This window comes from Oppia nitens, unplaced genomic scaffold, assembly GCF_028296485.1.
Source record: "Oppia nitens isolate AA-2021 unplaced genomic scaffold, nextdenovo-longstitch-racon4-pilon3 scaffold15_pilon_pilon_pilon, whole genome shotgun sequence".
Classification (NCBI taxonomy): Eukaryota; Metazoa; Arthropoda; class Arachnida; order Sarcoptiformes; family Oppiidae; genus Oppia; species Oppia nitens.
In genome coordinates this window covers 670,524-696,652 of record NW_026533194.1, presented here as the reverse complement: position 1 = coordinate 696,652, position 26,129 = coordinate 670,524, and the positions used below count along the sequence as shown (strand labels likewise).

At 27.5% G+C, this 26,129-nt stretch overlaps 8 protein-coding genes across 8 annotated transcripts; 3 read left to right on the top strand and 5 right to left on the bottom strand.

Annotated features, from left to right (window-relative positions):
• Window positions 1-725: 725 nt before the first annotated feature.
• Window positions 726-2,655, bottom strand: LOC128964812 (zinc finger protein 26-like; the record flags this gene model as incomplete). The annotated part of the gene is made up of 2 exons (XM_054311454.1): window positions 1,471-2,655; window positions 726-779 (listed from the first exon to the last, which is right to left on the bottom strand). Coding segments are annotated over exons 1-2 (1,239 nt in total), but the record flags the coding sequence as incomplete, so codon positions are not given.
• Window positions 2,656-2,890: 235 nt separating this feature from the next.
• Window positions 2,891-4,277, bottom strand: LOC128964802 (zinc finger protein 425-like). Its single transcript, XM_054311443.1, has one exon. It carries the CDS (start codon window positions 4,238-4,240, stop codon window positions 2,891-2,893), a length of 1,350 nt encoding a protein of 449 aa, XP_054167418.1. The 5' UTR covers window positions 4,241-4,277.
• A 337-nt stretch (window positions 4,278-4,614) lies between these two features.
• Window positions 4,615-8,869, bottom strand: LOC128964791 (zinc finger protein 729-like). Its single transcript, XM_054311432.1, has 2 exons — window positions 7,088-8,869; window positions 4,615-6,442 (listed from the first exon to the last, which is right to left on the bottom strand). The coding sequence occupies exons 1-2, from the start codon at window positions 8,817-8,819 to the stop codon at window positions 4,617-4,619; spliced, it is 3,558 nt and encodes a 1,185-aa protein (XP_054167407.1). The 5' UTR covers window positions 8,820-8,869; the 3' UTR covers window positions 4,615-4,616.
• Window positions 8,870-9,515: 646 nt separating this feature from the next.
• Window positions 9,516-13,993, top strand: LOC128964780 (cytochrome P450 3A13-like). The gene is made up of 6 exons (XM_054311420.1): window positions 9,516-9,541; window positions 9,747-9,830; window positions 9,960-10,115; window positions 10,249-11,609; window positions 13,647-13,820; window positions 13,893-13,993. Exons 2-6 carry the CDS (start codon window positions 9,763-9,765, stop codon window positions 13,991-13,993), a joined length of 1,860 nt encoding a protein of 619 aa, XP_054167395.1. The 5' UTR covers window positions 9,516-9,541; window positions 9,747-9,762.
• Window positions 13,994-14,608: 615 nt separating this feature from the next.
• LOC128964769 (steroid 17-alpha-hydroxylase/17,20 lyase-like) lies at window positions 14,609-15,570 on the top strand. The gene is made up of 2 exons (XM_054311409.1): window positions 14,609-15,119; window positions 15,212-15,570. The coding sequence occupies exons 1-2, from the start codon at window positions 14,609-14,611 to the stop codon at window positions 15,568-15,570; spliced, it is 870 nt and encodes a 289-aa protein (XP_054167384.1).
• Window positions 15,571-17,564: 1,994 nt separating this feature from the next.
• Window positions 17,565-19,124, top strand: LOC128964758 (cytochrome P450 3A7-like). Its single transcript, XM_054311398.1, has 2 exons — window positions 17,565-17,671; window positions 17,837-19,124. Exon 2 carries the CDS (start codon window positions 17,928-17,930, stop codon window positions 19,122-19,124), a length of 1,197 nt encoding a protein of 398 aa, XP_054167373.1. The 5' UTR covers window positions 17,565-17,671; window positions 17,837-17,927.
• A 743-nt stretch (window positions 19,125-19,867) lies between these two features.
• Window positions 19,868-21,700, bottom strand: LOC128964162 (cholesterol 7-desaturase nvd-like). The gene is made up of 5 exons (XM_054310725.1): window positions 21,506-21,700; window positions 21,204-21,414; window positions 20,911-21,095; window positions 20,203-20,649; window positions 19,868-20,001 (listed from the first exon to the last, which is right to left on the bottom strand). The coding sequence occupies exons 1-5, from the start codon at window positions 21,638-21,640 to the stop codon at window positions 19,870-19,872; spliced, it is 1,110 nt and encodes a 369-aa protein (XP_054166700.1). The 5' UTR covers window positions 21,641-21,700; the 3' UTR covers window positions 19,868-19,869.
• A 1,848-nt stretch (window positions 21,701-23,548) lies between these two features.
• On the bottom strand, window positions 23,549-25,872 carry LOC128964112 (putative cytochrome P450 cyp-13B1). Its single transcript, XM_054310673.1, has 3 exons — window positions 25,731-25,872; window positions 24,537-25,243; window positions 23,549-24,317 (listed from the first exon to the last, which is right to left on the bottom strand). The coding sequence occupies exons 2-3, from the start codon at window positions 25,126-25,128 to the stop codon at window positions 23,596-23,598; spliced, it is 1,314 nt and encodes a 437-aa protein (XP_054166648.1). The 5' UTR covers window positions 25,129-25,243; window positions 25,731-25,872; the 3' UTR covers window positions 23,549-23,595.
• Between the last annotated feature and the right edge of the window lie 257 nt (window positions 25,873-26,129).

Genomic DNA, 26,129 nt, shown 5'->3' with positions numbered 1-26,129 from the left:
TTTATATTATAAACTTCAATAAAAATTATTTTTAAAGTTTATAAATTAAAAAAACTGGTATGGCCGGTTCACGTCTTTACATTTTTGTTCTTTAAGCATATAATTTCGTTTGAATCCCCATTTAAGTCCCCCGCTTCACATACAAATGACCATAAACGAGTTTAAGTGATTTTCATAAAAATGATTTTTCATTGCGGATTCTTTACGGATATCCGGATCACCCTACGGGACGGACATTAAACCGTCCTTGACCAGTCGAAATTGTTTTGTTTTAACAATTTTCGGCAAAGTCTGTAGCCCAACGCAGCATAAAATTATATATATAAAAACTAATCACTATTACTATTATCACTATTACTATTATCACTATTACTATTATCACTATTACTATTATCACTATTACTATTATCACTATTACTATTATCACTATTACTATTATCACTATTACTATTATCACTATTACTATTATCACTAATATTATTATAATTATTACTATTATAATAAATTTACCGATATTTAGTTTTACTATTATCACTATTATTATCACTATTACTATTATCACTATTATTATTATCACTATTATTGTCACTATTACTATTATCACTATTATTATTATCACTATTATTATCACTAAATATATTATCACTATTATTATTATCACTATTATTATCACTATTACTATTATCACTATTATTATCACTATTACTATTATCACTATTACTATTATCACTATTACTATTATCACTATTACTATTATCACTATTATTATTATCACTATTATTATCACTAAATATATTATCACTATTATTATTATCACTATTATTATCACTATTACTATTATCACTATTATTATCACTATTACTATTATCACTATTAACAAAAAAAAACAATAATACATGAGGTGTGTTTTTTTTGTCACACATAAGTAACGTGTGAAAATGTCATTTAATTTAATTTTAATTATTTTAATAATAATTAGAGTTAAAAAATAGGTTGAAATTATGTATGATATATATAGCTATTGACGGGCCCCAATAGATTCATTTGAGCCAAATTCATGTGATCTTTCATTTCAGTCAAACATTTGTTTGCAAACAACAACTCATTGACGAGTCGTTTGTTTTCAACAATCAATTCATCGAACAGATCATTGATTTCTATGTAAACCATTGGATCCGTTTCGGTGATAGTTTTTGTTTTCATTTTCATTGTTATTATCGTTTAATATTTAATATTATTATAATCATAATAATCATAACATTATTACAGTATTTTTAATACTAAATGTAAATAAACATTAGATATTTGGGGATCTTTTATATATTGAATAATTGTTGAAAAATGTCAAATTGAATTATCTTTTTTTATTAAATAAAATAATAATTTTTTTAAACAAATTAATAAAATCAAAAAATAAATATTAATATCATATATAGATTATTATTGTCTTTGATGTATCTTTTTATGTACCCACAGATTGGCACTAGTATTGCCCCGATAGTCACATCCGGGCCATTGACACACAAATGGTTTCTGATTTTGATGACAAATCACATGTTTTTTTAGATCCTTTTTAGTAGTAAATCGTTTGTCACACTCTGGCCACTGACACACAAACGGACGCTCACCGGTGTGTACTCGTGTATGATCTGCCAGACGCTCCCTTCCAGCGCACCGATAGTCACAACCGGGCCATTGACACGAATACCTGTCTTTGACTTTCTTCATCGAATACTTCATTTGATGGACAGATTGTCGATGAAGAGTTCGCAGATAAACTGATTGAAATTTGTCTTCACAGCCATTGATACCACATTTAAATGACTTTTCCGTCGAGTGTTTAGACAACATGTGTTCCTTAAGTGCATGGCTTTTGTAAAACGATTTATCACATTCAGAGCACTGGTATGTCTTCTGCCGGTTCACATCGTGTATATGAATATGTTTTTCGAGAATAAATTTTCGTTTGAATCCCTGTCCGCACAGTTCACAGATAAATGGTTTATAATCGGGTTTATAGTGAATCAGATGAAAGTGATGTTTTAGACCATTTTTCAAAGAATATTTGCGATCACATCCAGTAAATGGACACAAATATAGTTGTTGTTTATCATCGAAATTGTTTTGATTTAACAATTGTAGTAAAATATTATCCGATTGATCCGATTGGTGATCATCATTATCGTTACCATCATCTGTTTTGTCTATCAATTTTAATTGCAATCGTCGACTAATATTTTCTATAGACGTATTCTGTTGTTGTGATGGATCAGCTGTTGTGACAGTTGTTGTTGTTATTTGATTTGTAATACATTTTGATTTTGATGTCTTTAATCGTCGTCCAGTACTTCTTGAATCTTGATTTACATCACTTTTCATTGCAGTACTCAGTAGTTGTTTGTTTTGATTGTATTCCTCAACAGTTATGTCCACTGATTGTTGTAATGTCTGCCACTTATTGATGTCTTCTGCGAATATAAACGGTTCGTATTTCTTGTGAACCAAATTCATGTGATCTTTCATTTCAGTCAAACATTTGTTTGCAAACAACAACTCATTGACGAGTCGTTTGTTTTCGACAATCAATTCATCGAACAGATCATTGATTTCTATGTAAACCAYTGGATCCGTTTCGGTGATASTTTTTGTTTTCATTTTGTTGTTAACTATTGTGTATAATATTTAATTAAAATTATAATATAATAATAATAATAATCATAACATTTATTACAGTATTTTTAATACTTGTAAATAAACACCAGATATTTGGGGATCTTTTATATATTGAATAATTGTTCAAAAAATGTCAAATTATTTTTTTATTATATAAAATAAAATTTTTTGTTTCAAACAATTTAATAAAATCAAAAAATAAATATTAATATATAGATTATTGTTGTCTTTGATGTATCTTTTTATGTACCGACAGATTGCCACTACTATTGCCCCGATAGTCACATCCGGGCCATTGACACACAAATGGTTTCTGATTTTGATGACAAATCACATGTTTTTTAAGATCCTTTTTAGTAGTAAATCGTTTGTCACACTCTGGCCACTGACACACAAACGGACGCTCACCGGTGTGTACACGTGTATGATCTGCCAGACGATCCCTTCCAGCGCACCGATAGTCACAACCGGGCCATTGACACGAATACCTGTCTTTGATTTTCTTCATCGAATACTTGATTTGATGGACAGATAGTCGATGAAGATTTCGCTGATATACTGATTGAAATTTGTCTTCACAGCTATTGATACCACATTTAAATGACTTTTCCGTCGAGTGTTTAGACAACATGTGTTCCTTAAGCGCATAGCTTTTGTAAAACGATTTATCACATTCAGAGCACTGGTATGTCTTCTGCCGGTTCACGTCGTGTACATTCATATGTTCTTTAAGCATATAATTTCGTTTGAATCCTTGTCCGCACAGTTCACATACAAATGGTCTATAGTCTGGTTTGTAGTGATTTTCATAAAAATGATTTTTCATTGCAATCTTTACCGAATATTTATGATCACATCCGGGAAATGGACACAAATATCGTTGTTGTTTATCATCGAAATTGTTTTGTTTTAACAATTTTAGTAAAGATTGATCCAATTGTTGGTCATCATTGCCATCATCTGAAATAAACAAATATTTTTTCCTGTTGTGTGTCTTCATATGTCTTCTCAAAAGATTATTAAATTTGAATTTCTTGTGACAGATGTGACACGTGTTCGGCCACTTGTGTTGCGAATGAACTGACATATGCTCTTGAAATCTATTTCTGGTTTTAAACTCTTTACCACAATATTTATATCGGCAAACATATAGTCCGTTTGACGCAATACTTGTCAGAGGATCCATATTGTCAATAGTGATTGGTTTCGGATCAACTGCTGTGACAGTTGTTGAACACGAAAGACTTGTTTCTGATGTCTGTAATCGTTGACCACTACTTGACTCTTGATTTATATCGCTATCTTTTTCTGTCTTCTTCTTCTTCTGTATTTGTTTGCATCGATTATATTCATCGACAGTTGTGTCCACTGATTCTTGTAATGTTTGCCACTTTTTGACGTCTTCTTCAGCAATCATTGTCTTGTATTTCGCGTAAATTATTTGTAAATAACTTTTCAATTCATTCAATAAATTCAAACAATTGTTTGCAAACAACAACTCATTGACGAGTCGTTTGTTTTCAGTCATCATTTCATCCAACAAATCGTTAACTTCTATGCAAACCATTGGATCCGTTTCAGTGATACTTTTCAATTGATTTAGAAATTCTATTAATTTGTTAATTAATTTATATTATTATAAACTTATTTCTATAGACATAATAATGTAAATAAACACTAGATTTTTGGGGATCTTTTATATATTGCAATATATTTTCTTTTATATCTTATATATTTTTATATATACAATGTATTATTTATTTATTTAATAAATTAAAAAACAATTAAAATTAAATTTCTAAAAATTAATACCATTATAACATAATAATAATGAATATTAATATAAACAAAAAACAAAAAAAAATAATTTATAAAAATCTATAAATAAAACTTTAATAATTAGTCAAAGGATTTTGATTATATATGTGATTATAAGTATTGCACTAAATTGTATTAACTATTTGTTGTTGTTGTGGTAGTTGTTGTCGTTTATGTATTTTTTGATGAACATAATAATTGTTGACACTATTGCCCCGATAGTCACATCCGGGCCATTGGCACACAAATGGTTTCAGATTTTGATGACAAATCTCATGTTTTTTTATATCGGCTTTACGTCGGAACCGTTTGTCACACTGTGGCCACTGGCAAGCGTACGGACGCTCACCGGTATGTATAAGAGTGTGATCTTTCATCTGAGTAGCCGAACCGCACCGGTAGTCACAGCCGGGCCATTGACAACGGTGTTTATCCGGCTGTCGTTTCAGTGCATACTTCATCTGATGGACTGACTGTCGATGAAGTTTTCGCTGATATACAGATGAAAATCTATCTTCACAGCCATTGATACCACATTTAAATGCATTCTCTTCTGAATGTTTGGTCCGTACGTGTTGTTTGAGTAGAAACTCTTTGAAAAAGGCTTTATCACAATCAGAGCACTGGTATGTCTTCTGTCGGTTCCTATCGTGTGTATACATATGCTCTTTTAGCATACAGTTTCGTTTGAATCCTTGTCCGCACACCTGACAAACAAATGGTTTAGAATCGGGTTTATAGTGAGACATTTGAAAATGATATTTCAGTGCAAAATTGTCAACATATTTGCGGACACATCCGGGAAATGGACACAAATATCGTTGCTGTTTGTCATCGAAATTGTTTTGTTTCAACAATAGCAGCAAATTTTGATTCGGCTGGCAATCATCGACATCATCGTTGCCGCCGACGGTAACAGAATTGTCGAAACCAGTATTATTTTGATACCAATCGTCAGCACAATTTTGTTGCGGCGGATGAGTTGCCAACATATGCTTATAGACTGTCCACAACTTGGCGTACGGTTTGCCGCAACCGCGATACGGACAATAGTATAACTGTGTTTTCTGGTCGTAATGAGATTGTATAAACTTTGCGGTCTCAGGATCCGGTTCTACTGAATCGGGAACCTCGTCGGGTGTGTCATCATTCGGTACAATCAGATGAACTGTTCGCTGATGTATTCGCAGATAGCGTTTAGTGGACAACGATTTTCCGCATTCAGAGCACCGGTATTTCGTACGTCGGACATAGTGTGTCTTCAGATGATTGTTGAGCAGTGTCTTTGTGTTGAACGTCTTGTGGCAGACATCGCAACTCATGTTGTTGTTGGTGTCTTCTGTTGATTGGTTAGTCATCGAGTGATAGGTCGATGAATGAAGAGATAAATGACTTTTCAGTTTAAACCGTTTGCTGCAACCCTTGTATCGGCACATATATAGCCGACGCTGGCATTGATGAACATCCGATTTACTTGAGTTCATATGACTAGTATTGAGGTTTTTCGGGATTGTTGTTGTTGTAGTTGTTGTTGGACAGGTAGACGGCAGTGAGGGCGCCAACAATCGGCTATTGTCTTCCCGGACACAATCATCATTAGTTTTACTGAATTGTTGGCAATCTTTTGGCTCCTCCTCCTTCTCCTCCCGACTTTTCACATCTGTTTTCATTGAATTGATGTCACTAATAGTCGTTACCACAGATTTTCTCAGTGTTTGCCATTTAGCACAATCTTCAGCCGATATAATTGCTTCGTATGTCTTGTGAATCCATGCCATGTGATCAGTCATTTGTGATAAACAATTCTTTGCTGACAACAACTCGTCGACAAGTCTGTTGTTTTCGGCCAACAGTTCATCAAAACAATCATTGATTTCAATGCCGATGTCGTTGTCCTCGTCGACAATGACGCCAAACATTTTTGTCGGATCAGCTGATCTGTCCATTACTACTCTGTCCTAACCATATGTCATGTGTGTGTGTCTACCAAATGATTATCAATTGAATTCAATAAACATTTTTTTAAAACAAAATATAAATACAATTAATAAATATAATACAACTTTCATACAGTTTATGATAAAATATAAACAAAATATTTTTATTTATTTATTTTTGAATAAATAATAACAAACACATAATGTAAACAAATATTCACTAAATTTTTTTTAAAGGGATCTTTAATATAATGAAATTAACATATTTTTTAATAGTTTTTCACTTTTTTTAACACAACAAATCTATTATTATTGCAAAATATATTATTATTGTAATTTTAATTAATTTATAGCTAGAAAATTATAATTATATAAAAAAATTATATATTAATATATATCGTAAAAAGATTACGATTTACAGAAAAAATTGAAATACATTATATAACTTAAAAACTTTTGTTTTTTTTGTAATCAAAATTTTTTTAAAAAATATATAAATACAAAACATTTAGATATTACAAAATATATAATACAACTATTAATTAATGAATTTAATATCAATAAATTCATTGCTTTTTCTTAAAAAAATACCGTATAATACAGTATACAATATAATGTGTACTTTTAAATGTTTTTATTATTATTTTTATTATTATTACGTCTATTACCCACTTGTTTAGGCCGATTGTGTATCTTTTTATGGGCCGACAAATTGCCACTACTGTTACCCCTGTACTCACATCCGGGCCATTGACAGACATAGGGTTTCAAATTTTCGTGACATATCTCGTGTTGTCTGAACTCGCCTTTAGTACGAAACCGTTTGCCGCACTGTGGCCACTGGCATTCGTACGGCCGTTCGTCAGTATGTATGCGCTGATGATTACGCAAATTACCCGATGATCCGCACCGATAGTCACATCCAGGCCACTGGCAAACATACTTATCCGGTCGATAGCGTATCGCGTACTTTACATTATGGATACTTCGGCGATGATCTTCCCGTAGACGACGAGCACCGAATACTTGGCGACAGTCGTTGAAACCGCACTTATAGATCATTACTTGCAAGTGCTTGGACTGGACGTGTTGGTTGAGAAGATACTCTTTGTAAAATGATTTGTCACAATCAGAGCACTGGTAGCCACGCTGTCGGTCAGTGTCGTGTGTGACCATATGCTCTTTGAGCAGTGAATTACGCGTAAAACCTTTGCCACAGTCGGGATGTCGACAAACAAACGGCCGATAGTTGTGTTTGTAGTGATTAACGTGAAAGTGAAGCTTCAGATTGCGAGCCGTTGCGTACGTGCGGTCACAGTCGGGAAATGGACACCGATATCGTCTGGTTTCGGCGTCAAAGTTGTTTTGTTTCAATAGTAACAGTAGTTTTGGATCAGAATCGCCATAGATTTCATCGTTTTCGACAAAAGTTTGATCGTCGGCTACGTCTTCGATGTCGTGAATGTCCTTAAAATGCTTAAACAATGTCTTTGCACTGCTATACGGCAGTTCGCATCCGGCGTCTGGACATATGTATTGACCGGTTTTCGGATCAAAATTGTTTCGGCCAAATATCACCAGTTCATTATCAACAGCAATGTTATTGTCGACAGCGGCGGTGGCGACGGCTACAAACTTATCGGTAGTTGTTGTTGTTTGGTGGCCAGTATTGGTGGCTAACACTAACTGATGTAAACTTTTGCAATGTTTGTCAAGAGTACGGCTGCCTTTGAACGACTTTCCGCACTCCGGGCACTGATATTTGTTGGTCACCGGTGTCGTAGTCGTCGACGACGAGTCATGTATTTTCATGTGTGCGCGAAAAACGCGTACAATTTTGAATGATTTGTGACAAACGCGACACGTGTTTGACAATAGGTTCGGATGATATCGCGAACAATGAACAGTTAGACTGGATTTCGTTTTAAACCGTTTGCCACAATCGGTGTGTGGACACCGATGCGGGTTTACGACCGGTTGTTTTCTGACCACTTGTTTGTTAATGTCTTCATCGTTGTCGACCTCGTGAACAGTATTATTATTATTATCCGATTGTTTGCTGACATCATTTGATTCCGGATTAACAATCATTTCATTTGTTTCAACTCTTGTTTTACTTCGATTGCATTCCTCGACAGTTGTGTCCACCGATTGTTTCAGTATCAGCCACTTATTGATGTCTTCCTCGGCAATCATTGTCTCGTATTTTGTATGAATTGTTTGCATAAAACTTTTCAATTGGTTCAACACATCGACAAGTTTTTGTTTATCGGCGACCAACTCATCGATGATAATATCAATGTTACCGAAGTCATGGCCATCGCCGCCGCCGCCGCCGCTGTCCTCAATTGGTGGACCACTTTTGGTGATACTTTTTCTAGTCTTAACCATTGTTTTCAATAATCAAATTCAATACAAAATTAATTAATTAATTATTTTTTTTTTTTTGGATAAATAGTCAAAACATTTTCAATACTAAATGTTTTGAAATCATTGATAAAAATATTACAGTTTTTGAGGGGATCTTTAATATATTGCAAATTAAAAAGTGTAAAAAAGTGTTGTGTAATTATAACTTAAATTACAAATGATTTTATAAAAAAAATACTGTAAAATTAATAAATATTATATTTTAAAAAATAATTAAATAATGAATTAGTTAAGTTATTTATTTATAAATTAGAAATAATTTGATTATAAATATTTAATTAGTTAAAGTTTATCATAACTAATAAAATAGTATACAGTTTTTATAGTTTTTTTAATACAATAGTTAAATAGTTTTTTTAATTAAACTTTAACTAAAATCTAATATATTTTTATTATTTAATCAGTTTAATCTTAATATAATCAAACTTTATAACTAAATTTATTTTATTTAATATTTTGGATAACTATCTTTTTCTATTATTCAATAAGTCTATTAATAAAAATTATTTTTGTTTATTTTACTTGTATCTTAAAAATTATTATTTTCATTATTACAATATTAATATTAAATTTTTAAAAATCTATTTAATTTTGTCATTGAGTCATTATATAGCAAAAAAAATTTATATATATTTTCAAAGTAAAAATATTAGTAAAAGTAAAATATTTTTCTCTTATATATTGTATGTATAAATTATACAGACTTTTATTTGCTAAAAATATTTTTTTTAAAAAACTATTTAGTTGTTAATTTTCTAAATAACTTAATATTTTTATTTTCTATAAACTTTTTACTTATTAGTAAATTATAAATATATTTATAGATTAAAGTAATTAAGTAATAAAATAGATTTAAATTTAATAGATTTTTAAAATTTTAATTAATAGGATTACAACAACAAAAATGTTGATGATATTAATTGCTACTATTATTGTGTTAGCAATTGTACTAAATTTTATTAATCGATATACGTATGTATTAATATATATATATTATTTCATTTATTTTATAAAAACAAATATATTAAACTAGCAAATTTAATATAATAATATTTTTATATTATTATTATTATTATAAAATATTAAATATTATAACTGTAGAAATCTATTTGCTGATGATCGCTTAAAATTTTGGATCAAACATAACATAACGGGTCCCAAACCAATAGCATTTTATGGCAATCTATTTCCAACATTTTACCGACCATTTAATCAACTGTCCATTGAATGGTATAAAAAATATGGCACTATTTTCGGGTATATTACAGACTTTTTCATTTTATTAATTATTTATTTAACAAAAATAGATATGTTGTTCAGTAATAATAAATATTTTTATTTTAAATTAATAAAAAAAATACAATTTTGATATAATCTTTCGATTTGATAGTATATATCGTTTCTATGGACCGGAGCTTGTGATCAGCGATCCGATACATATACGTCAGGTATTGGTTACCGAGTCGACGGACGTACGCTTCAAACCGAACCGTTTGGACGACCGAAATGCCGAAAATGTTTACAATATAAATCCGCGTCGGGACGAGTGGCACGAAATGCGCCGATCGTTGACACCAATGTTTACTACCAGACAATTGAAACGGTGGACAACATCGGCATTGAAGCCGTGTGTCGACCGATTCAGCCGACATTTAACTGATAAGTCCTTATATAACGGTAACAAAATAGCACTGAGTGATTGTGTCAAAGATCTTATACTAGACATCATATTGGTTGCCGTATTCGGTGTCGACGATACCGATATGGCTGTCGATGGCCACCGAAGAGCCGAAATTGTCCGACATATCAATTGTCTGACACACATGTCGTGGCTGATGTTTGTGGTTAGCAATGCTCTGCCGCCACCGATAGTCAATTTGTGGACACGACTAACAAAATGGTTGGGCGTCCAAAACGAGCCGCACGACGAAGTGTTTGCCGCTTTTATACGAAATATTATCAAAAAACGAAGGAACAGGATCTCTAATGCCAACACTGCCAATGCTTCTCCAGCCAACAGATCCGACCGTTTTATTGATATACTGATTGAATTCAGTGCACAGAGTGAACAACACGACAAATCTAGCGGAACATATAGAGCTAATCTTAAGCAAAACACAGATACCATTGATGACCAAATAGTTGACTTATGTCTAGTATTACTGTTTGCCGGCTATCATACAGTGTCTACAAAGTTGACACTAATTATCTACGAGTTGGCACTGAATCCTCAAATACAGGACAATCTCAGAGATGAGATTAACGAACACTTTGTCAATACTAACGGTACGGACGAAGTGGAGAATATCAACTATGAGACCGTTAAAAAGCTACCGTTTCTCGATGCGTGTGTTTGCGAAGGTTTACGTAAATATCCGGCATTTTTGTTGCAACGGGAGGTAATGGACGACATTGTACTGGAAGGTACCGATACACTAGTTCCTAGAGGAACGGTAGTCAATGTGCCGACCTATGCTCTGCATTACGATAGTAAATATTTTGACGATCCTGAAGTCTATAGGCCCGACCGGTTTATCGGTACTAACCGAGACACTATCCAACCGTATACTTACCTGCCCTTTGGCGACGGTCCGCGCAATTGTATTGGCAAACGTTTGGCATTATTGGAGCTAAAAGTGATTTTAGCCGAAACTATTCGTCGATTTCGATTCTATAGATTACCCGAAACACCAGTTCCCGTCAAATTTAAGCCACATTTTGAACACTATGTCTACGATGACATTCCTATTGGTGTCCAATCGATAGCTTAAAATATTTTAATAATTAATAATATTGATAAATATTTAATTATTTTTTTATTATCAATTTTTATTAATAAGTTAGATTTTTAATAATAATAATAATACTGAATTAATATTAATTTTAGTTTTAGATAATTTGTAATTTGAAAACAACAAACATTGGATTTTAAAAAAACAAATAAAATATTATACAGTTTTATAGTTTTTTTTAATACAATAGTTAAATAGTTTTTTAATTAAACTTTAAATAAAATCTGATATATTTTTATTATTTAATCAGTTTTATCTTAATATAATCAAACTTTATAACTAAATTTATTTTATTTAATATTTTGGATAACTATCTCTTTCTATAATATTATTCAATAAGTCTATTAATTAAAATTATTAAGATTCTTAAAAATTATTATTATTATTATTATTATTACAATATTAATGCTAAATTTTAAAACTTTTTTATTTTGTCATTGAGTCATTATATAGCAAAAATATATATTCAAGTAAAATATTTTTCTCTGATATATTATATGTAATTTTAAAAAAATAATACTAAATTAATATTATTATTATTTTTAGATAATTTATAATTTGAATACAACAAACATTGTATTTAAAAAATTTAGTTTATCCAAGATTTTAATTAAAATAAATTTATATATAAAGTTTAATTATAATAAGGATAATACTTATTAAATAATAAAAATATGTTAGATTTAAACTATTTAAACTGAATATTATAATTATTGTTATAAAGAAAACATTTTTTAAAAATAAAAAATAAAGTATATATTAAATAGAATAATGAATTAAATTAATATAAATATTTTTATCTCTGTATAACAATACAACATATAAAAAATGGAAATATTGTTAATAATAATTATTAATATGATATCAACTAAAACAGTATTAACTATATTTAATTAAAAAAACTAATACTTAATAAGAATTATTTACAATAGTATATGTGATAATTTTTTTCTATTTTATAGATAACTTTTAAAAAAAAAATATTCAATTATTATTGTTACAAATTTATTCTTTGTTATCAACATTAGAAATATATAATTTTTTTTAAAAAATAATAACAAAATTTTAAATAATAAAATTCAAAAAGCAGGCTAAAATTTCCAACAAAAATATTTTATATATATTTTCATAGTTACTATAATAAAACAGATATTTTTTTAATGTATTATATAATGATATATCAAATATTTTTTATCTTAACTAGCTGTTACCGTATTTATCAATTTCTATATTTTATTTTAAATATACTATATCTTTCTATTGATATATTCATATACAATAGTATATCAGATACATTATACAGATATATTATATACTAGTGTTTTATTAATTTTATAATTAATTTTTTAAAAAAAAATATTTTGTTAACAAAAAAGTTGTAGTTAAAAAAAGTGCACATTCACACACACACACAGTGTGTATTACATACATACACACTCATAGTGTGTATTACATACATACTCATACTCAAATTTTATTTGTCATTTTGTTTAATTACAATTTTAATATTTTTACAATAGTTTTAGATTTATAAAATAAGTATTTAAAGTTTATTTAAAATGGAAAATTAGTTTTCTAACTTATGTTAATTTTTTTAACCATTTATTTGTTTTTATTTAAAATATTATTATAAAATATGCATTTTTCAATGTTATTCGTTAATCTGATTACTGAATATTATTTTAAAACACTATTAATTTTATTAATTTTGTTTATAACATATAATATTGTTAACTTATATTACCGATATTACTGTTTACCTCCCGGTCCATTTCCATTACCTATTTTGGGTAATGTTTTATGTAAGTAAAAATCAAATAATAACTCATTTTTTATAAAGACAAATTATAGTATTGTACAAAACAATGAAATAATAAACAATATTAAATAAATATAAATTTATGTTTATAATATTCTTATCAATATACAGTAAGTGTTAATTAATATATTTAATGTATTTTTATATTTATTTTTATACATATATAAAAAAATAAAGTGTTTAAATCAAAACAACATTTTGAATATGTAATCAATGAGTTGTCCCAGAAGTATGGCCCCGTATTTACCGTATTTTTTGGTCACAAACCGCATATTTTTGTTACCGATTTGGATGTCGCGCGCAAAACGCTTAAGAAAGTCGAGTTTTCCGGTCGACCCAAATCATACATAGGTTTACTAAATATAACATTAATATAGTATTTATAAATTATTATTTTTTAAAAATTATTTTTAACTTTAATAGGAAACCATCTCTCAAACGATAGCTATACAGACATAACATTTGGCAATTATAGTCCAACACTTGAAACGCTAAGACAGTTAGCGCACACAACATTGCAGTAATTTAAAAAAAATATTTAATAATTTATTGTTTAATTTATGATATTATTTATGTTAAATAATTAATTGATTTTAATCATGTTGTTGTTGATTACTAGAAAATATGCGACAAATGAAACTTTTGTAAACAAAATCATTGATTGTGTGGATAAAACTTTTCAAAAAATATTGAATACTGAGGGACCAAATCATGCATTTATGCCATTAGATTACATGTATTTGATGTGTTTAAACATATTTAGTAACTTTGGATTTGGAGATAAGTAAGTTATTAGGATATATTGAATAAATTATATTTAAATAAATGAAAATATTTTTAAAAATATTAAATATATATGTTTTGTAAAATACAATGTTACAAATAAAATATACAAATATTACAGTAATTTATTAATGTATTATTAGTTAACAAGCAGTTTTACTATATGTTAAAATGCTAACATAGATTATGATAGATTTAAAAAAAATATATAGTTTAATTACAATTACAGTTAAATACAATTAACTAATTTATTATAATAATAAGTTTTATTTTTATATTGATTAATAAATAGTTATGAAATTGATGATGGTGAATTACATCGAATCAAATATATTGTACGCGATTTTTTCAATGAAATGGGATCCTATTATATATTATGGGATTATTCACCGATATTTCGATGGCTGGACTATAAAATGGTTAATAAATTTAATAAAGTAACCGAAGAATTATGTAATCTATTAATGAAAAAATTTCAAAAACATTACATCGATTTCAAACCGACAATTGAACGAGACTTTTGCGATACAATGATTTCGGCAAAATTGTGGGCAAAACAACAAAATAGTATAAAATATGAACACATGACTGACCAGAATCTGGCGATGACTGTCTACAACCTGTCCTATGACGGCGCCGACGCTTTTTACAATTCATTTCAATGGCTGCTATTGTTTGTCGCTTATTATCCGTCAATACAGACAAAATTAAGGCAAGAAATTTCAAAAGAAATTGGCGATCAATTGCCCGGTTTTGATGACAGACATCGTTGCCATTATGTGATGGCATTTATTACGGAAAGTCTACGCTTTCGTAATCCCAATCCATTTGGTGCTATTCACGAAACAATGGCTAATTGTAACATTGGTACTAGATCATTTTAACTATTATTATTATTAATAGTTTTAAATATATTTAAATTTTTATTTTTTATTTTAAAAAAATAAATCGTTTTCCAGGAAACTATAACATCCCAAGTGGTACACGTGTTTCGGTGGCACTCGGATTGATATCATGCGATCCAATCCATTGGTCAGACAGTGGCCATGATTTTTGTCCGCAACGTTTTCTCGATGCTGACGGCCATTATGTAACTACTGTTTCGTCGGCAACGTTCATACCGTTTGGTTTCGGTCGACGCAAATGTGTTGCCATTAGTCTATCGTTAAACGTATTATTTATTTTATTGGTCCGATTGTTGCAATCGACTAAAAATTTTGATATTGTTTTGAACACTAATACGGATCTGAGTCCTGATCCCAGCATTACATTTACGTTGAGTCCAAAAGAGTTTAAAATTTCATTAATACCTAAATAAATACTAATAATTAATAATCTATAATAGTAATAATGATAATAATCTATAATTATAATAATAATAATAATATATAAATCATATAAACTTTTAATATACTGTATTTAATACAGTACTTATTTAAAAATAAAAATTTATCTAGTATAAAAGCAATTATTATTGAACACAATTTTTAGTAGTTAAGATTGTTTGTATAGTATTGATTGATTGTTAAGTAGTTTAATAGTATTTTTAATTAATTTCAATATTAATAATAAGTTTTTATATTTTAGACAATTAAAATTCATTGATAATGAGATTAAGTTTAAATTTACTTATTAATTTGTTAGTATAAATATTATTAAAATTTTAATTTGGCAAACTATTTAAGTATTATTATTATTATTAAGTTAGAAAAATAGTAGTAAAATAAACTCGAAATAATTACAAATATTACAGTATATCTGTTTAAAATTAAAAGTTAATAATATATATTTATAAAAAAATATATAAAACACATACTAAAACTTAATGTTAAATGTTAATTTACTATAATAATTTAATTAAAAATAAATTAGATTAACTAAGTAGTAATGATAATTATTAAATTGTTATACAGTATTTCTCAGTAAATTGTAATGTATTAATACATTATGATATCTATTAAATAAAATTAAAGATTATTTAAATTTATTTAAAAAAATTTCACTAAGTAATTCAATCAATTATGGCAATTTAATCTAGTACATTAGTATATTAAAAACTATTAATATTAATAAATATTATATTATAATTTAAAAAAATATTTTTTTTGTATTTACTGTATTATATAATTTATATATAGCTAGTATATATTGTGACATTAAATAAAAATTAATATAATTATTATATCAAATTTATGTGTATTTAATTATAAATTTAGAGAGAAAAAAAATTAAAACAATGATCAATTAATTAATTGCAATTATCAATTGTGTTAAATTTTAACAATTAATACACTTTTATTATAGGTTTGTTTAAAAGTTAAATTAAAATCAATTATAAGTCAAATAAATCAAATATATTGCGAATCTTGAAATTCTAAGTAGATTTTTATTTTTTATCATAAATAATGAATAACATATAGCTTTAACTACTATAAAATTTTTATAATTCAGATTTATCTCTACTTAAAAATTTATTAATTTTCATTGTTTTTTTAATTAATAATTAATTAAACAATTTTTGTATAAATATGATAATAGAATACTGAAAAATAAATTGAAAATAAAACAAAATAAAAATAATTTAATTTTTGTTTTAAAAATATTAATAATTTTTTTACTTTCTATGTATTTAAAAATTATTTGTGAAGATTTATAATAAAATGTAAATAAATTAGATTATTTATAAAAATTATTATTGATTTTTTAAAACTAAACTTTTTTACTTAAGTAAATCAAAACATAACTTTTTAGTCATTTTTTAGTTGTACTGTCATTCCGTTTAATGTTATTTTTCATAAAAAGTTTATAAAAATGCTTTTTAATGATTCAAAAATTTATTAGAATTAAATAAATATATACTATATATTGTTTGCAAAATTAATAGATGAATTCAAATTTATATTTTTAAAAACTTTCTTAAAACATTGTTTAGTTTATAATAAAATATTTTTATATTATCAATAAAAAAAATTTATATTTTATTTAATAATAATTAGTTTTCTTCATATTTATTAATATTTTTTCTATCGACAATATAATGGCAATTATTAATAACGCTATTAGTCTGTTATACAATAATATTGATAAATTATTTTTTATAATTATTACTATTTTGTTAACTTATATAATATTGTTAGTATTGGATTTTAATTTACACAAAATTGATAATATTTAATTACTAATTTTTAATGTTTTATCAATAGTCTTATTCTCATTATAATCATTATTAATATTATTAATTTTTATAAATTTAAATTTTAAAATTACAGTCAATACATATTATATTTTAATTATTGGAAATTGCGTGGAATCGCTGGTCCCAAACCCATACCAATATATGGCAACTATTTGCACACTGTTTTAGGACATCATTCACAACAATTGTTATCATGGTTTAACAAGTTTGGCAATGTTATCGGGTACAATTTTAGTTATTTTATAAAAATTAATTCATGATTATTTTATACTCATATAATTTATATTAATTATGTTTTATGATACTATTATTAAGTTAAAAAAATTGTTTTTAAAAGTATTATTTATTATAATACTTATTAATATATTATTTCTATATTAATTAATAGCACATATCGTTTCTCGCGGCCCGAACTGATCATATCTGAGCCAAACAGTATTTACCAGATATTGAGTACCGATGCCAACAAATTTCCGCGAATGAGAGACTCGTATGTTATCAAACATATGACCGATTATCGGCTCTATATGTCTGTACATAACAAGTACAGTATGGTTGTGTTGGCCCAACTGTTTAGACCGGAAAACATGAAACTCATCGAAAAGAGTACCGAAACTGTTTGCCGACAATTTATGGCCAATTATGTTGACCACCATTTGCCAGCAGACGGTATTGTAAACGTAAGGCATGTCATGCAAGAGTTGGTTATGAAGATCATGATTCAGTGCTCGTTTCCGACCAGTTTTTCCGAACTAAACCTATCGATTGACCAGTTTATCGAAAGCGCGCCACAAATTGACAAAAATCGACGGCTATTGTTGACCTCAGTGTTAATCCCTCGGCTAACCGAATACATGATCGCTGCGTACGGGAAAGTGTTTGGCAAAAAACAACAATATTTTATAGACAGTATCACCAAAATGGTTGGTCATAGACGCAGACAATTGATTGACAACAACGGTTTTGCCGATAAATCTAAAGATTTTTTACAACTTTTTCTTGACTACCGACACAACAAAGCAGCCGATAAAGAGCTGACCGACTATGAGATCGTAAGCCTATTCTATGTGTGCTATTTGTCCAGTTATGAGCCCATGTGTCTGATGCTAATGATGGCAGTCTATGAGTTGGCAATGAAACCGTTAGTTCAGAGCAGACTGTATGACGAACTGATAGCCGCTGATATGTTGGTCACAAACGACGACTCAAGCATTTTGGAGCTACCGTTTCTCAATGCAGTACTGATGGAGATATTGCGCAAATACCCGCTGCCGTTGACCAATAGACGGGCTAAAGAGGACGTCTTTTTGCCCGATGCCGGCGTAACGGTGCCCAAAGGTGTTGACGTCGAGCTATCGTTTATATCGCTTTATCACAACTCACGTTACTTTACCGATCCGTATGACTTCAATCCGGACCGCTTTATGGCGCCGGCGGTCGACAATCAAACACAGCACTCGTTCATACCATTTGGTTGCGGACAAGTGGTCTACTGTGTCGGCGAACGGTTTGCTAAAGTTGTGCTCAAACATGCTTTGGCTAAACTGATCAAAACATTTGAGTTCAAAGTTGCCGACAGTACGGAAATCCCGTTTATATTCAATCGATGTCCCGATATTTTGCTACCAAAATCACTGAATTTAGGATTTAAATTAAGAGAAAATATTAAATTTTAAACTACTATACTATAAAAATTTTCAAAATGAATTATCAATGATTATAATTTTAGTTTTTATTGCATAATTTTATTAAAGCAATTTTATTATTAAAATTTATAATATGATTTTAAGATAATAAGTTTTTTTTGATGTAAAAACATTAATAAAAAAATTGTAATGTATAATAATAAAAAGTTATAGAAAAATAGTAATTTTACTTTATACAAATTAATTATTCATCAATATTATACACGTTTAAACAATTTGAAATAATTATTAGTAATTTTTTTAAAAAACTTTAAAAAATTTTACATTGTAAATGTTTTATTTTACTCAATTTAGTTAACAACTTAATATTTACAACTTAATGAACTATTTAATTATAATTACTAATAACTATTAATTAAATACTAACTATTAATTTAATAATAAAAACTAAAATATTTATAAAAATTTGCATCCAGTAAAATCAATAAATTAATTTTTAATATTAAATTACAACAATTATTATGTATATAAAAATTTTATATCACTAAAAAACATATTTATTTTAATATAAATTGTTTACTACAGACTTTAATTAATTTAGATTGTTAAAAATAATTATTAAAATATTAAAAATTTACAACAAAAAAATTAACAAATAAAATCAAATAATAATTATACTAGATACAATTATAATTAATTAAAATTATTAATTAAATTGTCTTATATTGTCTTAAATTTCAAAATGCATATAGATAATATATCTATAATAATATATTTAATCATCATGATCATTAATTAGAAATTGTTTATACCATCGTCTAAATTTGACCAAGCTGTTCTCATTTTTCGTAAACAATGGTTTTCGTAAGTATTTTTTGTCGTTCCAAATCAGTACGTCACGTGACAACTAGTATTTTTAAAAAAAAAATATTTTAAGTTTTATCATTTTAATATTATCATTGATTCATTAATCAATTAATTCAGATGTACATAAAAATCAAATTATATTAAAAAAATAAATTGTAATATATTTTTTTAAATATAATACAACTCTCTAGTATTAATTAATTAATTATTCAAAAAAAAAAATTATTATTCAGTTCTATACCATAATGTCAACAGTTTTGATAAATATTTTTGCGAAAACACGTCTCAAAAATCCCGGTTTCATATAAAGTCTGTGACAGAAACTGTTACGATAGGGTCCTAATGGGGTAACAGTGGTCACCAGTATTGTTGTAAAATCCATACCAAACAGTGTGTATTTGGTGGTCACGTGAGCCAAAGCCGGTCCTATTTGTAACATATCGATAGTAAATTCGGCAAATATCCGGCCAAATGCATGATAGGTAGCACTAGTAATCTGGATAGACATGTGTCCATTGGGTGACGGATAGACATCATAGCTAAGTGGTGTCCATTTATAATAGACATGTTTGGTAATCCAGTCCCACAGTTTGGCGCCCATACCTTTCCATTTGACAATACCGAGTACTTCAGTAGGCAAATGTACCGTGTTGAAATGGGCAAAATCGGCAGCATTTTCGGGAAACTCCTATAATTTTTTATTGTTTATATAAACTACTATATTATTTTAAATATAAAATACTGTAATTTTTATATATTGATAGTTTAGTTACTAAACTTTAGTATTTAAAAAAAAATTTTTTTGAATAATTATTTTTCCTAACATTAAGTGAAATATAAAAACTAAAATTAATAAATTCATTAGAATAAATAAATAATCTATCTAACTTTTTTTGTATATATAGTATATATCTGTAAATTAATTATTTAAAAAAAAATTGTATTATACCTGGATACAACAATTGGCAATTAGATTGCATTTTCCTCTATATTCAAATGTGTTGTCAACCATTAACTTCATGGGAAACGGTAGCCAATCTGGCTTCTGGTTATTCGGATGATACCAAACCATAATCAGATTATCCATTTCCATGGACTGCCAAACACGGGTCTCTATGTCTGGTATTGAGTTTGCTATTGTTATTAAAAAAAATAAAATAATTAACATGGTCAAGTTTAATTATATAACAAAATAATCTAATTTTATGTGTATGTGTGTGTTAATTGTTTAAATGTTTGTACAATTTTCACATATTTCCAGCACGTGCACCAAACCGGACATATTTCTGTATACAATCAACTGGTGTTCAAACAACGATACAGGTTTGGCCTCATTTGGTTTCAATGTCCACGAGTCAAACACTGCAAACCAACCGAATGGTTGGGGTAGCGGTAGTTCATCCTCTGAATACCTGTCCAATTGTCGTGGATTCCATTGTTTTGAACTCATATCCTATTATATGTATAGTATTAAAACAGACTTAGTATTAAAAAAAACTAAATTAATTTTGTTAAAAAAAATCTAGTTTATTAAAAATATTTACAGCAAGCAAATCGCTGGGCATATATAGCTTATATGTCAAATAAGCAATTAGTATGACAACAGTTGTCGATATGGAACCAGTTATATAAACTGTACGATCGATAGTACAGATTAGGTCATAGAGATCGGCCAACATTTTTGTGTAAAATAATAATAATAATAATAGTAACTAATTAACTAAATAAGTGTTTTTAGTTCAGTGGGCATACAGTGTACTCAACAACAAAAATAGCTAAATAATTAAAATATATTTTTTAAAAAAATTGTATTAAAATTTTTATGGAAAAAAATATTTAGTTATTTACTGTATATAATAATTTTTATGGAAAAAAATATTTAGTTATTTACTGTATATAATAATTTTTATGGAAAAAAATATTTAGTTATTTACTGTATATAATAATTTTTATGGAAAAAAATATTTAGTTATTTACTGTATATAATAATTTTTATGGAAAAAAATATTTAGTTATTTACTGTATATGATAATTTTTTAGTAAAAAATTTCTCTTAATTTTTATCTGAATCATTAACTAATTCATTAACTCATTCAATCACTTGGTTTTTATTGGTACAGACAATAAAAAATTAGCTTTTGTAATGTCATTAAATTACTGAATACATTAATTGTTAGAAACAGGTAGATATTGTATATAAAATTATAAAATATTAAACCTTTTTAATAATGTCATTAAATTACTGAATACAGGGGAGAGAAGGGGGGGTTAATTGTTAGAAACAGGTAGATATTGTATATAAAATTATAAAATATTAAACCCCCCCTTTTTTAATATAATAAACCGAACTCTACAATTATTATAACGTTTAAATATAATAATTTATTAACTAAATAAATATTTTAAATTCATAATAATTTATAATATATAAAAAATAAATAAATAATAATATAATAATAATAAATATATACTAAATATAATAGTATAAATAACTATTATTTTATATATTAGATAATCTTAACGACAACAAATTATTTCATATACGACCCCTAATATGAATAAACATGTTACTTTTAGTTATTGTATTTTTTATTAAAAATAAATTGAAAATAATTCTAGCAAAATATTAAAAATTTTACTTTATTAAAACTTAGAAATTTTATTTGGAAACTTTACTTACAATTTAATTATTTGTAAGTTTTAGCAAGTTATTATTATTATTATTATTATTATTATTATTATTATTATTATTATTATTATTATTATTATTATTATTATTATTATTATTATTATTATTATTATTATTATTATTATTATTATTATTATTATTATTATTATTATTATTATTATTATTATTATTATTATTATTATTATTATTATTATTATTATTATTTTATATCTAACCAGCGGTACAAACAACCTGATGTGTCCTCCGGCGTAACAATTAGGCCCTAAAAATAAGGTATAAATTGTGCCGCAGTTTGTGGCCGACTGTCGTAAATGATTGACCGTTTTGGCCAACAAACAAAAATAGAGGAATAATTGTAATAATTAGTTAAAAAWWTTTTATAATTATTTATTGATTTTGAGATTAAAAATAATACTAAACTAATATAACTAATACAGTATATTAAATAATATAAATATATAGATTTAATTATTATAAGTTATAATTTATAATAAACAGCTATATATCAATAAAAAAAAATAAAAAATATATATTAATATAGTTTCGTGAATTAAATATTTAAAATTATTACATAAAAATAAACTATTAAATTTTTAAAAAATTAGAAAATGTTTAACAATGTAATTTGTTAGTACATTATTTAATAAGTTAATTAAATAAATTCTAATTTAACAAATAAAATTAAAATAAAAACTAATAATTACAATCTAACTAATAATAATAATAATAATTAATACTGGATTATATTAATATATGATAATAGTATATAACATATGTATTATACTATATATACTGTATATAAAATATAATATTGATATAAAATTTATATATTGTTTATTAATATATTACAAATATCATTACATTACACTTTAAGACCTCACCCCCACCTTTTCCCACCCACCCCTTTATTTTACCCTATTTTCAACCCATATTTTTTCTATTGAATTATTTTTGAATTCTATGTTGAATACAGCATTTCAATTGATAGATATTGATGGGTATGTCGTGTGCTTCACACAATTTTGGCCGATAAAGATCATCGATTTGCGGCAAACAAAACTKATAATTGTAGATCATATGCGACAAAAATGATTTGACCACCAAAATTGCCAGCCGATTGCCGCAACACATTTGCGGTCCCAGGCCAAAAGACAACAGTGCATTGGCGTCCAAATTAGACCAGCGATTAATATTGTCGGGATCCAAAAATCGGTCGGGATAAAATTCGTACGGATCGGGAAATAGTTCGTCGGACATATGTATGGCCGATACGGAAATATCAATACGATCACCCTGTTGCAATTGGTAACCGGGAAATACTTTTGCGGCTTCGCTGTCCGGACTGCCGGCAAATACCCGACGCAATCGTACGGCATTGGGATTTATACGGAACGACTCTTTAATTACGGCTTCCATGTATGGCAAGTGTGTCAGCGCATCGTACGATATTTTCCGTCGACTATCCTCTCCGTCCTCTCCATCCAAGTACTCCCCGTTMTCTAATGCCTCCACTATTTCGGCGTATAGTCTTTGTTGGACACTGGGATAACGGGCCAAATGCATGACTATTTCGCACAGTGCGTCGCTAGTACTGCCAAATAAGGCTATAAACTGGACAATCAAATAGTAGGACATCACTTGAATAGCCAACGGATCCGATACACTAACTGTACATATAATTAAATAAAATATTTAATAATAATAATAATAATTAATTTTTAACTAATTTAACTAATATAAAATTAAAATTATTTTAATTTATTTATCGATAAATATTTAAAAAATAAAAAGTTTATAATAATTAACTTAACTAATTAATTAATTAAAAGTTATCAATTAGAAAATAATAAGATAATTAAAATAAAATAAAACAAAAACTTAATTACCTTTTCCATCAATTAATTTCAAATAAATACCGACAATATCTAGATTTTCGTTACCACTATATTTATCATTGTTGTAGTCGCCATCGTCATCATCATTAGTGTCGGCGCTACCGTTTTGGCCGTTTTCTAATCTCTGGACAACATAGCCGCTGATCAGTCGTTCTAATTCACCGAACGATTTGTCCAAATCGACACCCGTAGCCCAGTTGGCCAACTTTTGGACAAACCAAGGCATACGGACAATCAGTTCTCTCCATTTCAGTTCATCGTCCAGTCGTACACCGGCCGCCATCATTGACCAATACTGCCGGTTCTGTTCAGTATCAGTATAGTTACCCATATGACTGGCCTGTGATAGGGCGTAGCCAAGGAAAATGTCTAAAGTTAAGCGTTCAGTTTCAGCTTTGACAGCAAACGGTTTGCCGTAACCGATATTTTTATCGAAATGTTTGACCAAATTTGCAGAACACTTATCGATAACATTGTCGTAGAATACACGCATCCGACGGCTGGTAAACAATACTGCTGTTTCTATGCGTATACGTTTCCAACGGGTAGAATCGGTATTAACAAAACTGCCCACTTTTACCATAGCTTCGGGATAATCAAAATCAAGTCTAGTAAATGTTTCAAAATGTTTCACTAGGACATGGTGGGCATTTCGAAAATCGCATACAGTAAGCACCGGTGTGTCAAATTCAAATAGACTGTCCATTATATATATATATATATATATATATATATGAAACAACAATATAAATAATTAGTTAATTTATATATAAATATATATATAATCAATGATAAAAAAAATGTTTTTCTATAATTAAAACTATAGTTAAAAAAATTACTAGATTAATATTAGTATTGAAAGACAATACAATGGGACAGGACTGGACAAGACTCAACTTGCACCACTAGTATATACAGATAATGCCATTTAAAGRTTTAAATTTGAGTAATATGGTGTTCAGTTAACTTTACGGTAAGCAAGGTAACTTAGTATACAGTTACAGTTATATTAGGTAAGTTATATACAGTACCCGGGCTAAATCATTACATAATATTATTTAAATTTAAACTTTTTAAGTGGTATAAACTGTATTATACAATAACTATGTTTATAATATAAACTTTAAAATTACCTTTTATAATATTTTAATAATTTACATATAAATATATATAATAATAATTTACCCATAGAAACCAGATTTGCCATATTGTTTAGACCAGGGTATATCATATTTTGCTTTCAAAATTGCAACAATATTTCCTATTATAGGCACTGGTTTAGGTCCTTGAATACCAAATTGACTCCAATGGTTGATATTTTTAAAATGATTTTTAAATACTATATATTTTATATTAACATTAATCAAGAAAAATTAAAAAAATTCATTAATTAAACTTAGTTGAAATTATATATATATTTTTTAATACTATACCAATTAAAACAATTATAGATATTATAATTGCAATTAATAAAATAGCAAACATTGTTAAAAAAATTATTAAAATTTTAATAATTATTTTAAACTTATTAAAAATTGTGTTTTTTAAAAAAATTAGTTAACTAACTATACAGCACTGTATCTA

Excerpts from the sequence above, each read along its gene's own strand:
- LOC128964802 (XM_054311443.1), bottom strand. The coding sequence starts at position 4,240 with ATGGTTTGCATAGAAGTTAACGATTTGTTGGATGAAATGATGACTGAA.
- LOC128964791 (XM_054311432.1), bottom strand. The coding sequence starts at position 8,819 with ATGGTTAAGACTAGAAAAAGTATCACCAAAAGTGGTCCACCAATTGAG. Across the intron at positions 6,443-7,087 it reads TAAACAAGTGGGTAATAGAC|TAGTAATGGACAGATCAGCT; the intron begins GTAATAATAATA and ends GTTAGGACAGAG.
- LOC128964780 (XM_054311420.1), top strand. The coding sequence starts at position 9,763 with ATGTTGATGATATTAATTGCTACTATTATTGTGTTAGCAATTGTACTA. Across the intron at positions 9,831-9,959 it reads AATTTTATTAATCGATATAC|AAATCTATTTGCTGATGATC; the intron begins GTATGTATTAAT and ends TTATAACTGTAG. Across the intron at positions 10,116-10,248 it reads AAATATGGCACTATTTTCGG|TATATATCGTTTCTATGGAC; the intron begins GTATATTACAGA and ends TCGATTTGATAG.
- LOC128964769 (XM_054311409.1), top strand. The coding sequence starts at position 14,609 with ATGGGATCCTATTATATATTATGGGATTATTCACCGATATTTCGATGG. Across the intron at positions 15,120-15,211 it reads AATGGCTAATTGTAACATTG|GAAACTATAACATCCCAAGT; the intron begins GTACTAGATCAT and ends ATCGTTTTCCAG.
- LOC128964758 (XM_054311398.1), top strand. The coding sequence starts at position 17,928 with ATGAGAGACTCGTATGTTATCAAACATATGACCGATTATCGGCTCTAT.
- LOC128964162 (XM_054310725.1), bottom strand. The coding sequence starts at position 21,640 with ATGTTGGCCGATCTCTATGACCTAATCTGTACTATCGATCGTACAGTT. Across the intron at positions 21,415-21,505 it reads TGCCCAGCGATTTGCTTGCT|GATATGAGTTCAAAACAATG; the intron begins GTAAATATTTTT and ends TACATATAATAG. Across the intron at positions 21,096-21,203 it reads GCTGGAAATATGTGAAAATT|CAAACTCAATACCAGACATA; the intron begins GTACAAACATTT and ends TAATAACAATAG.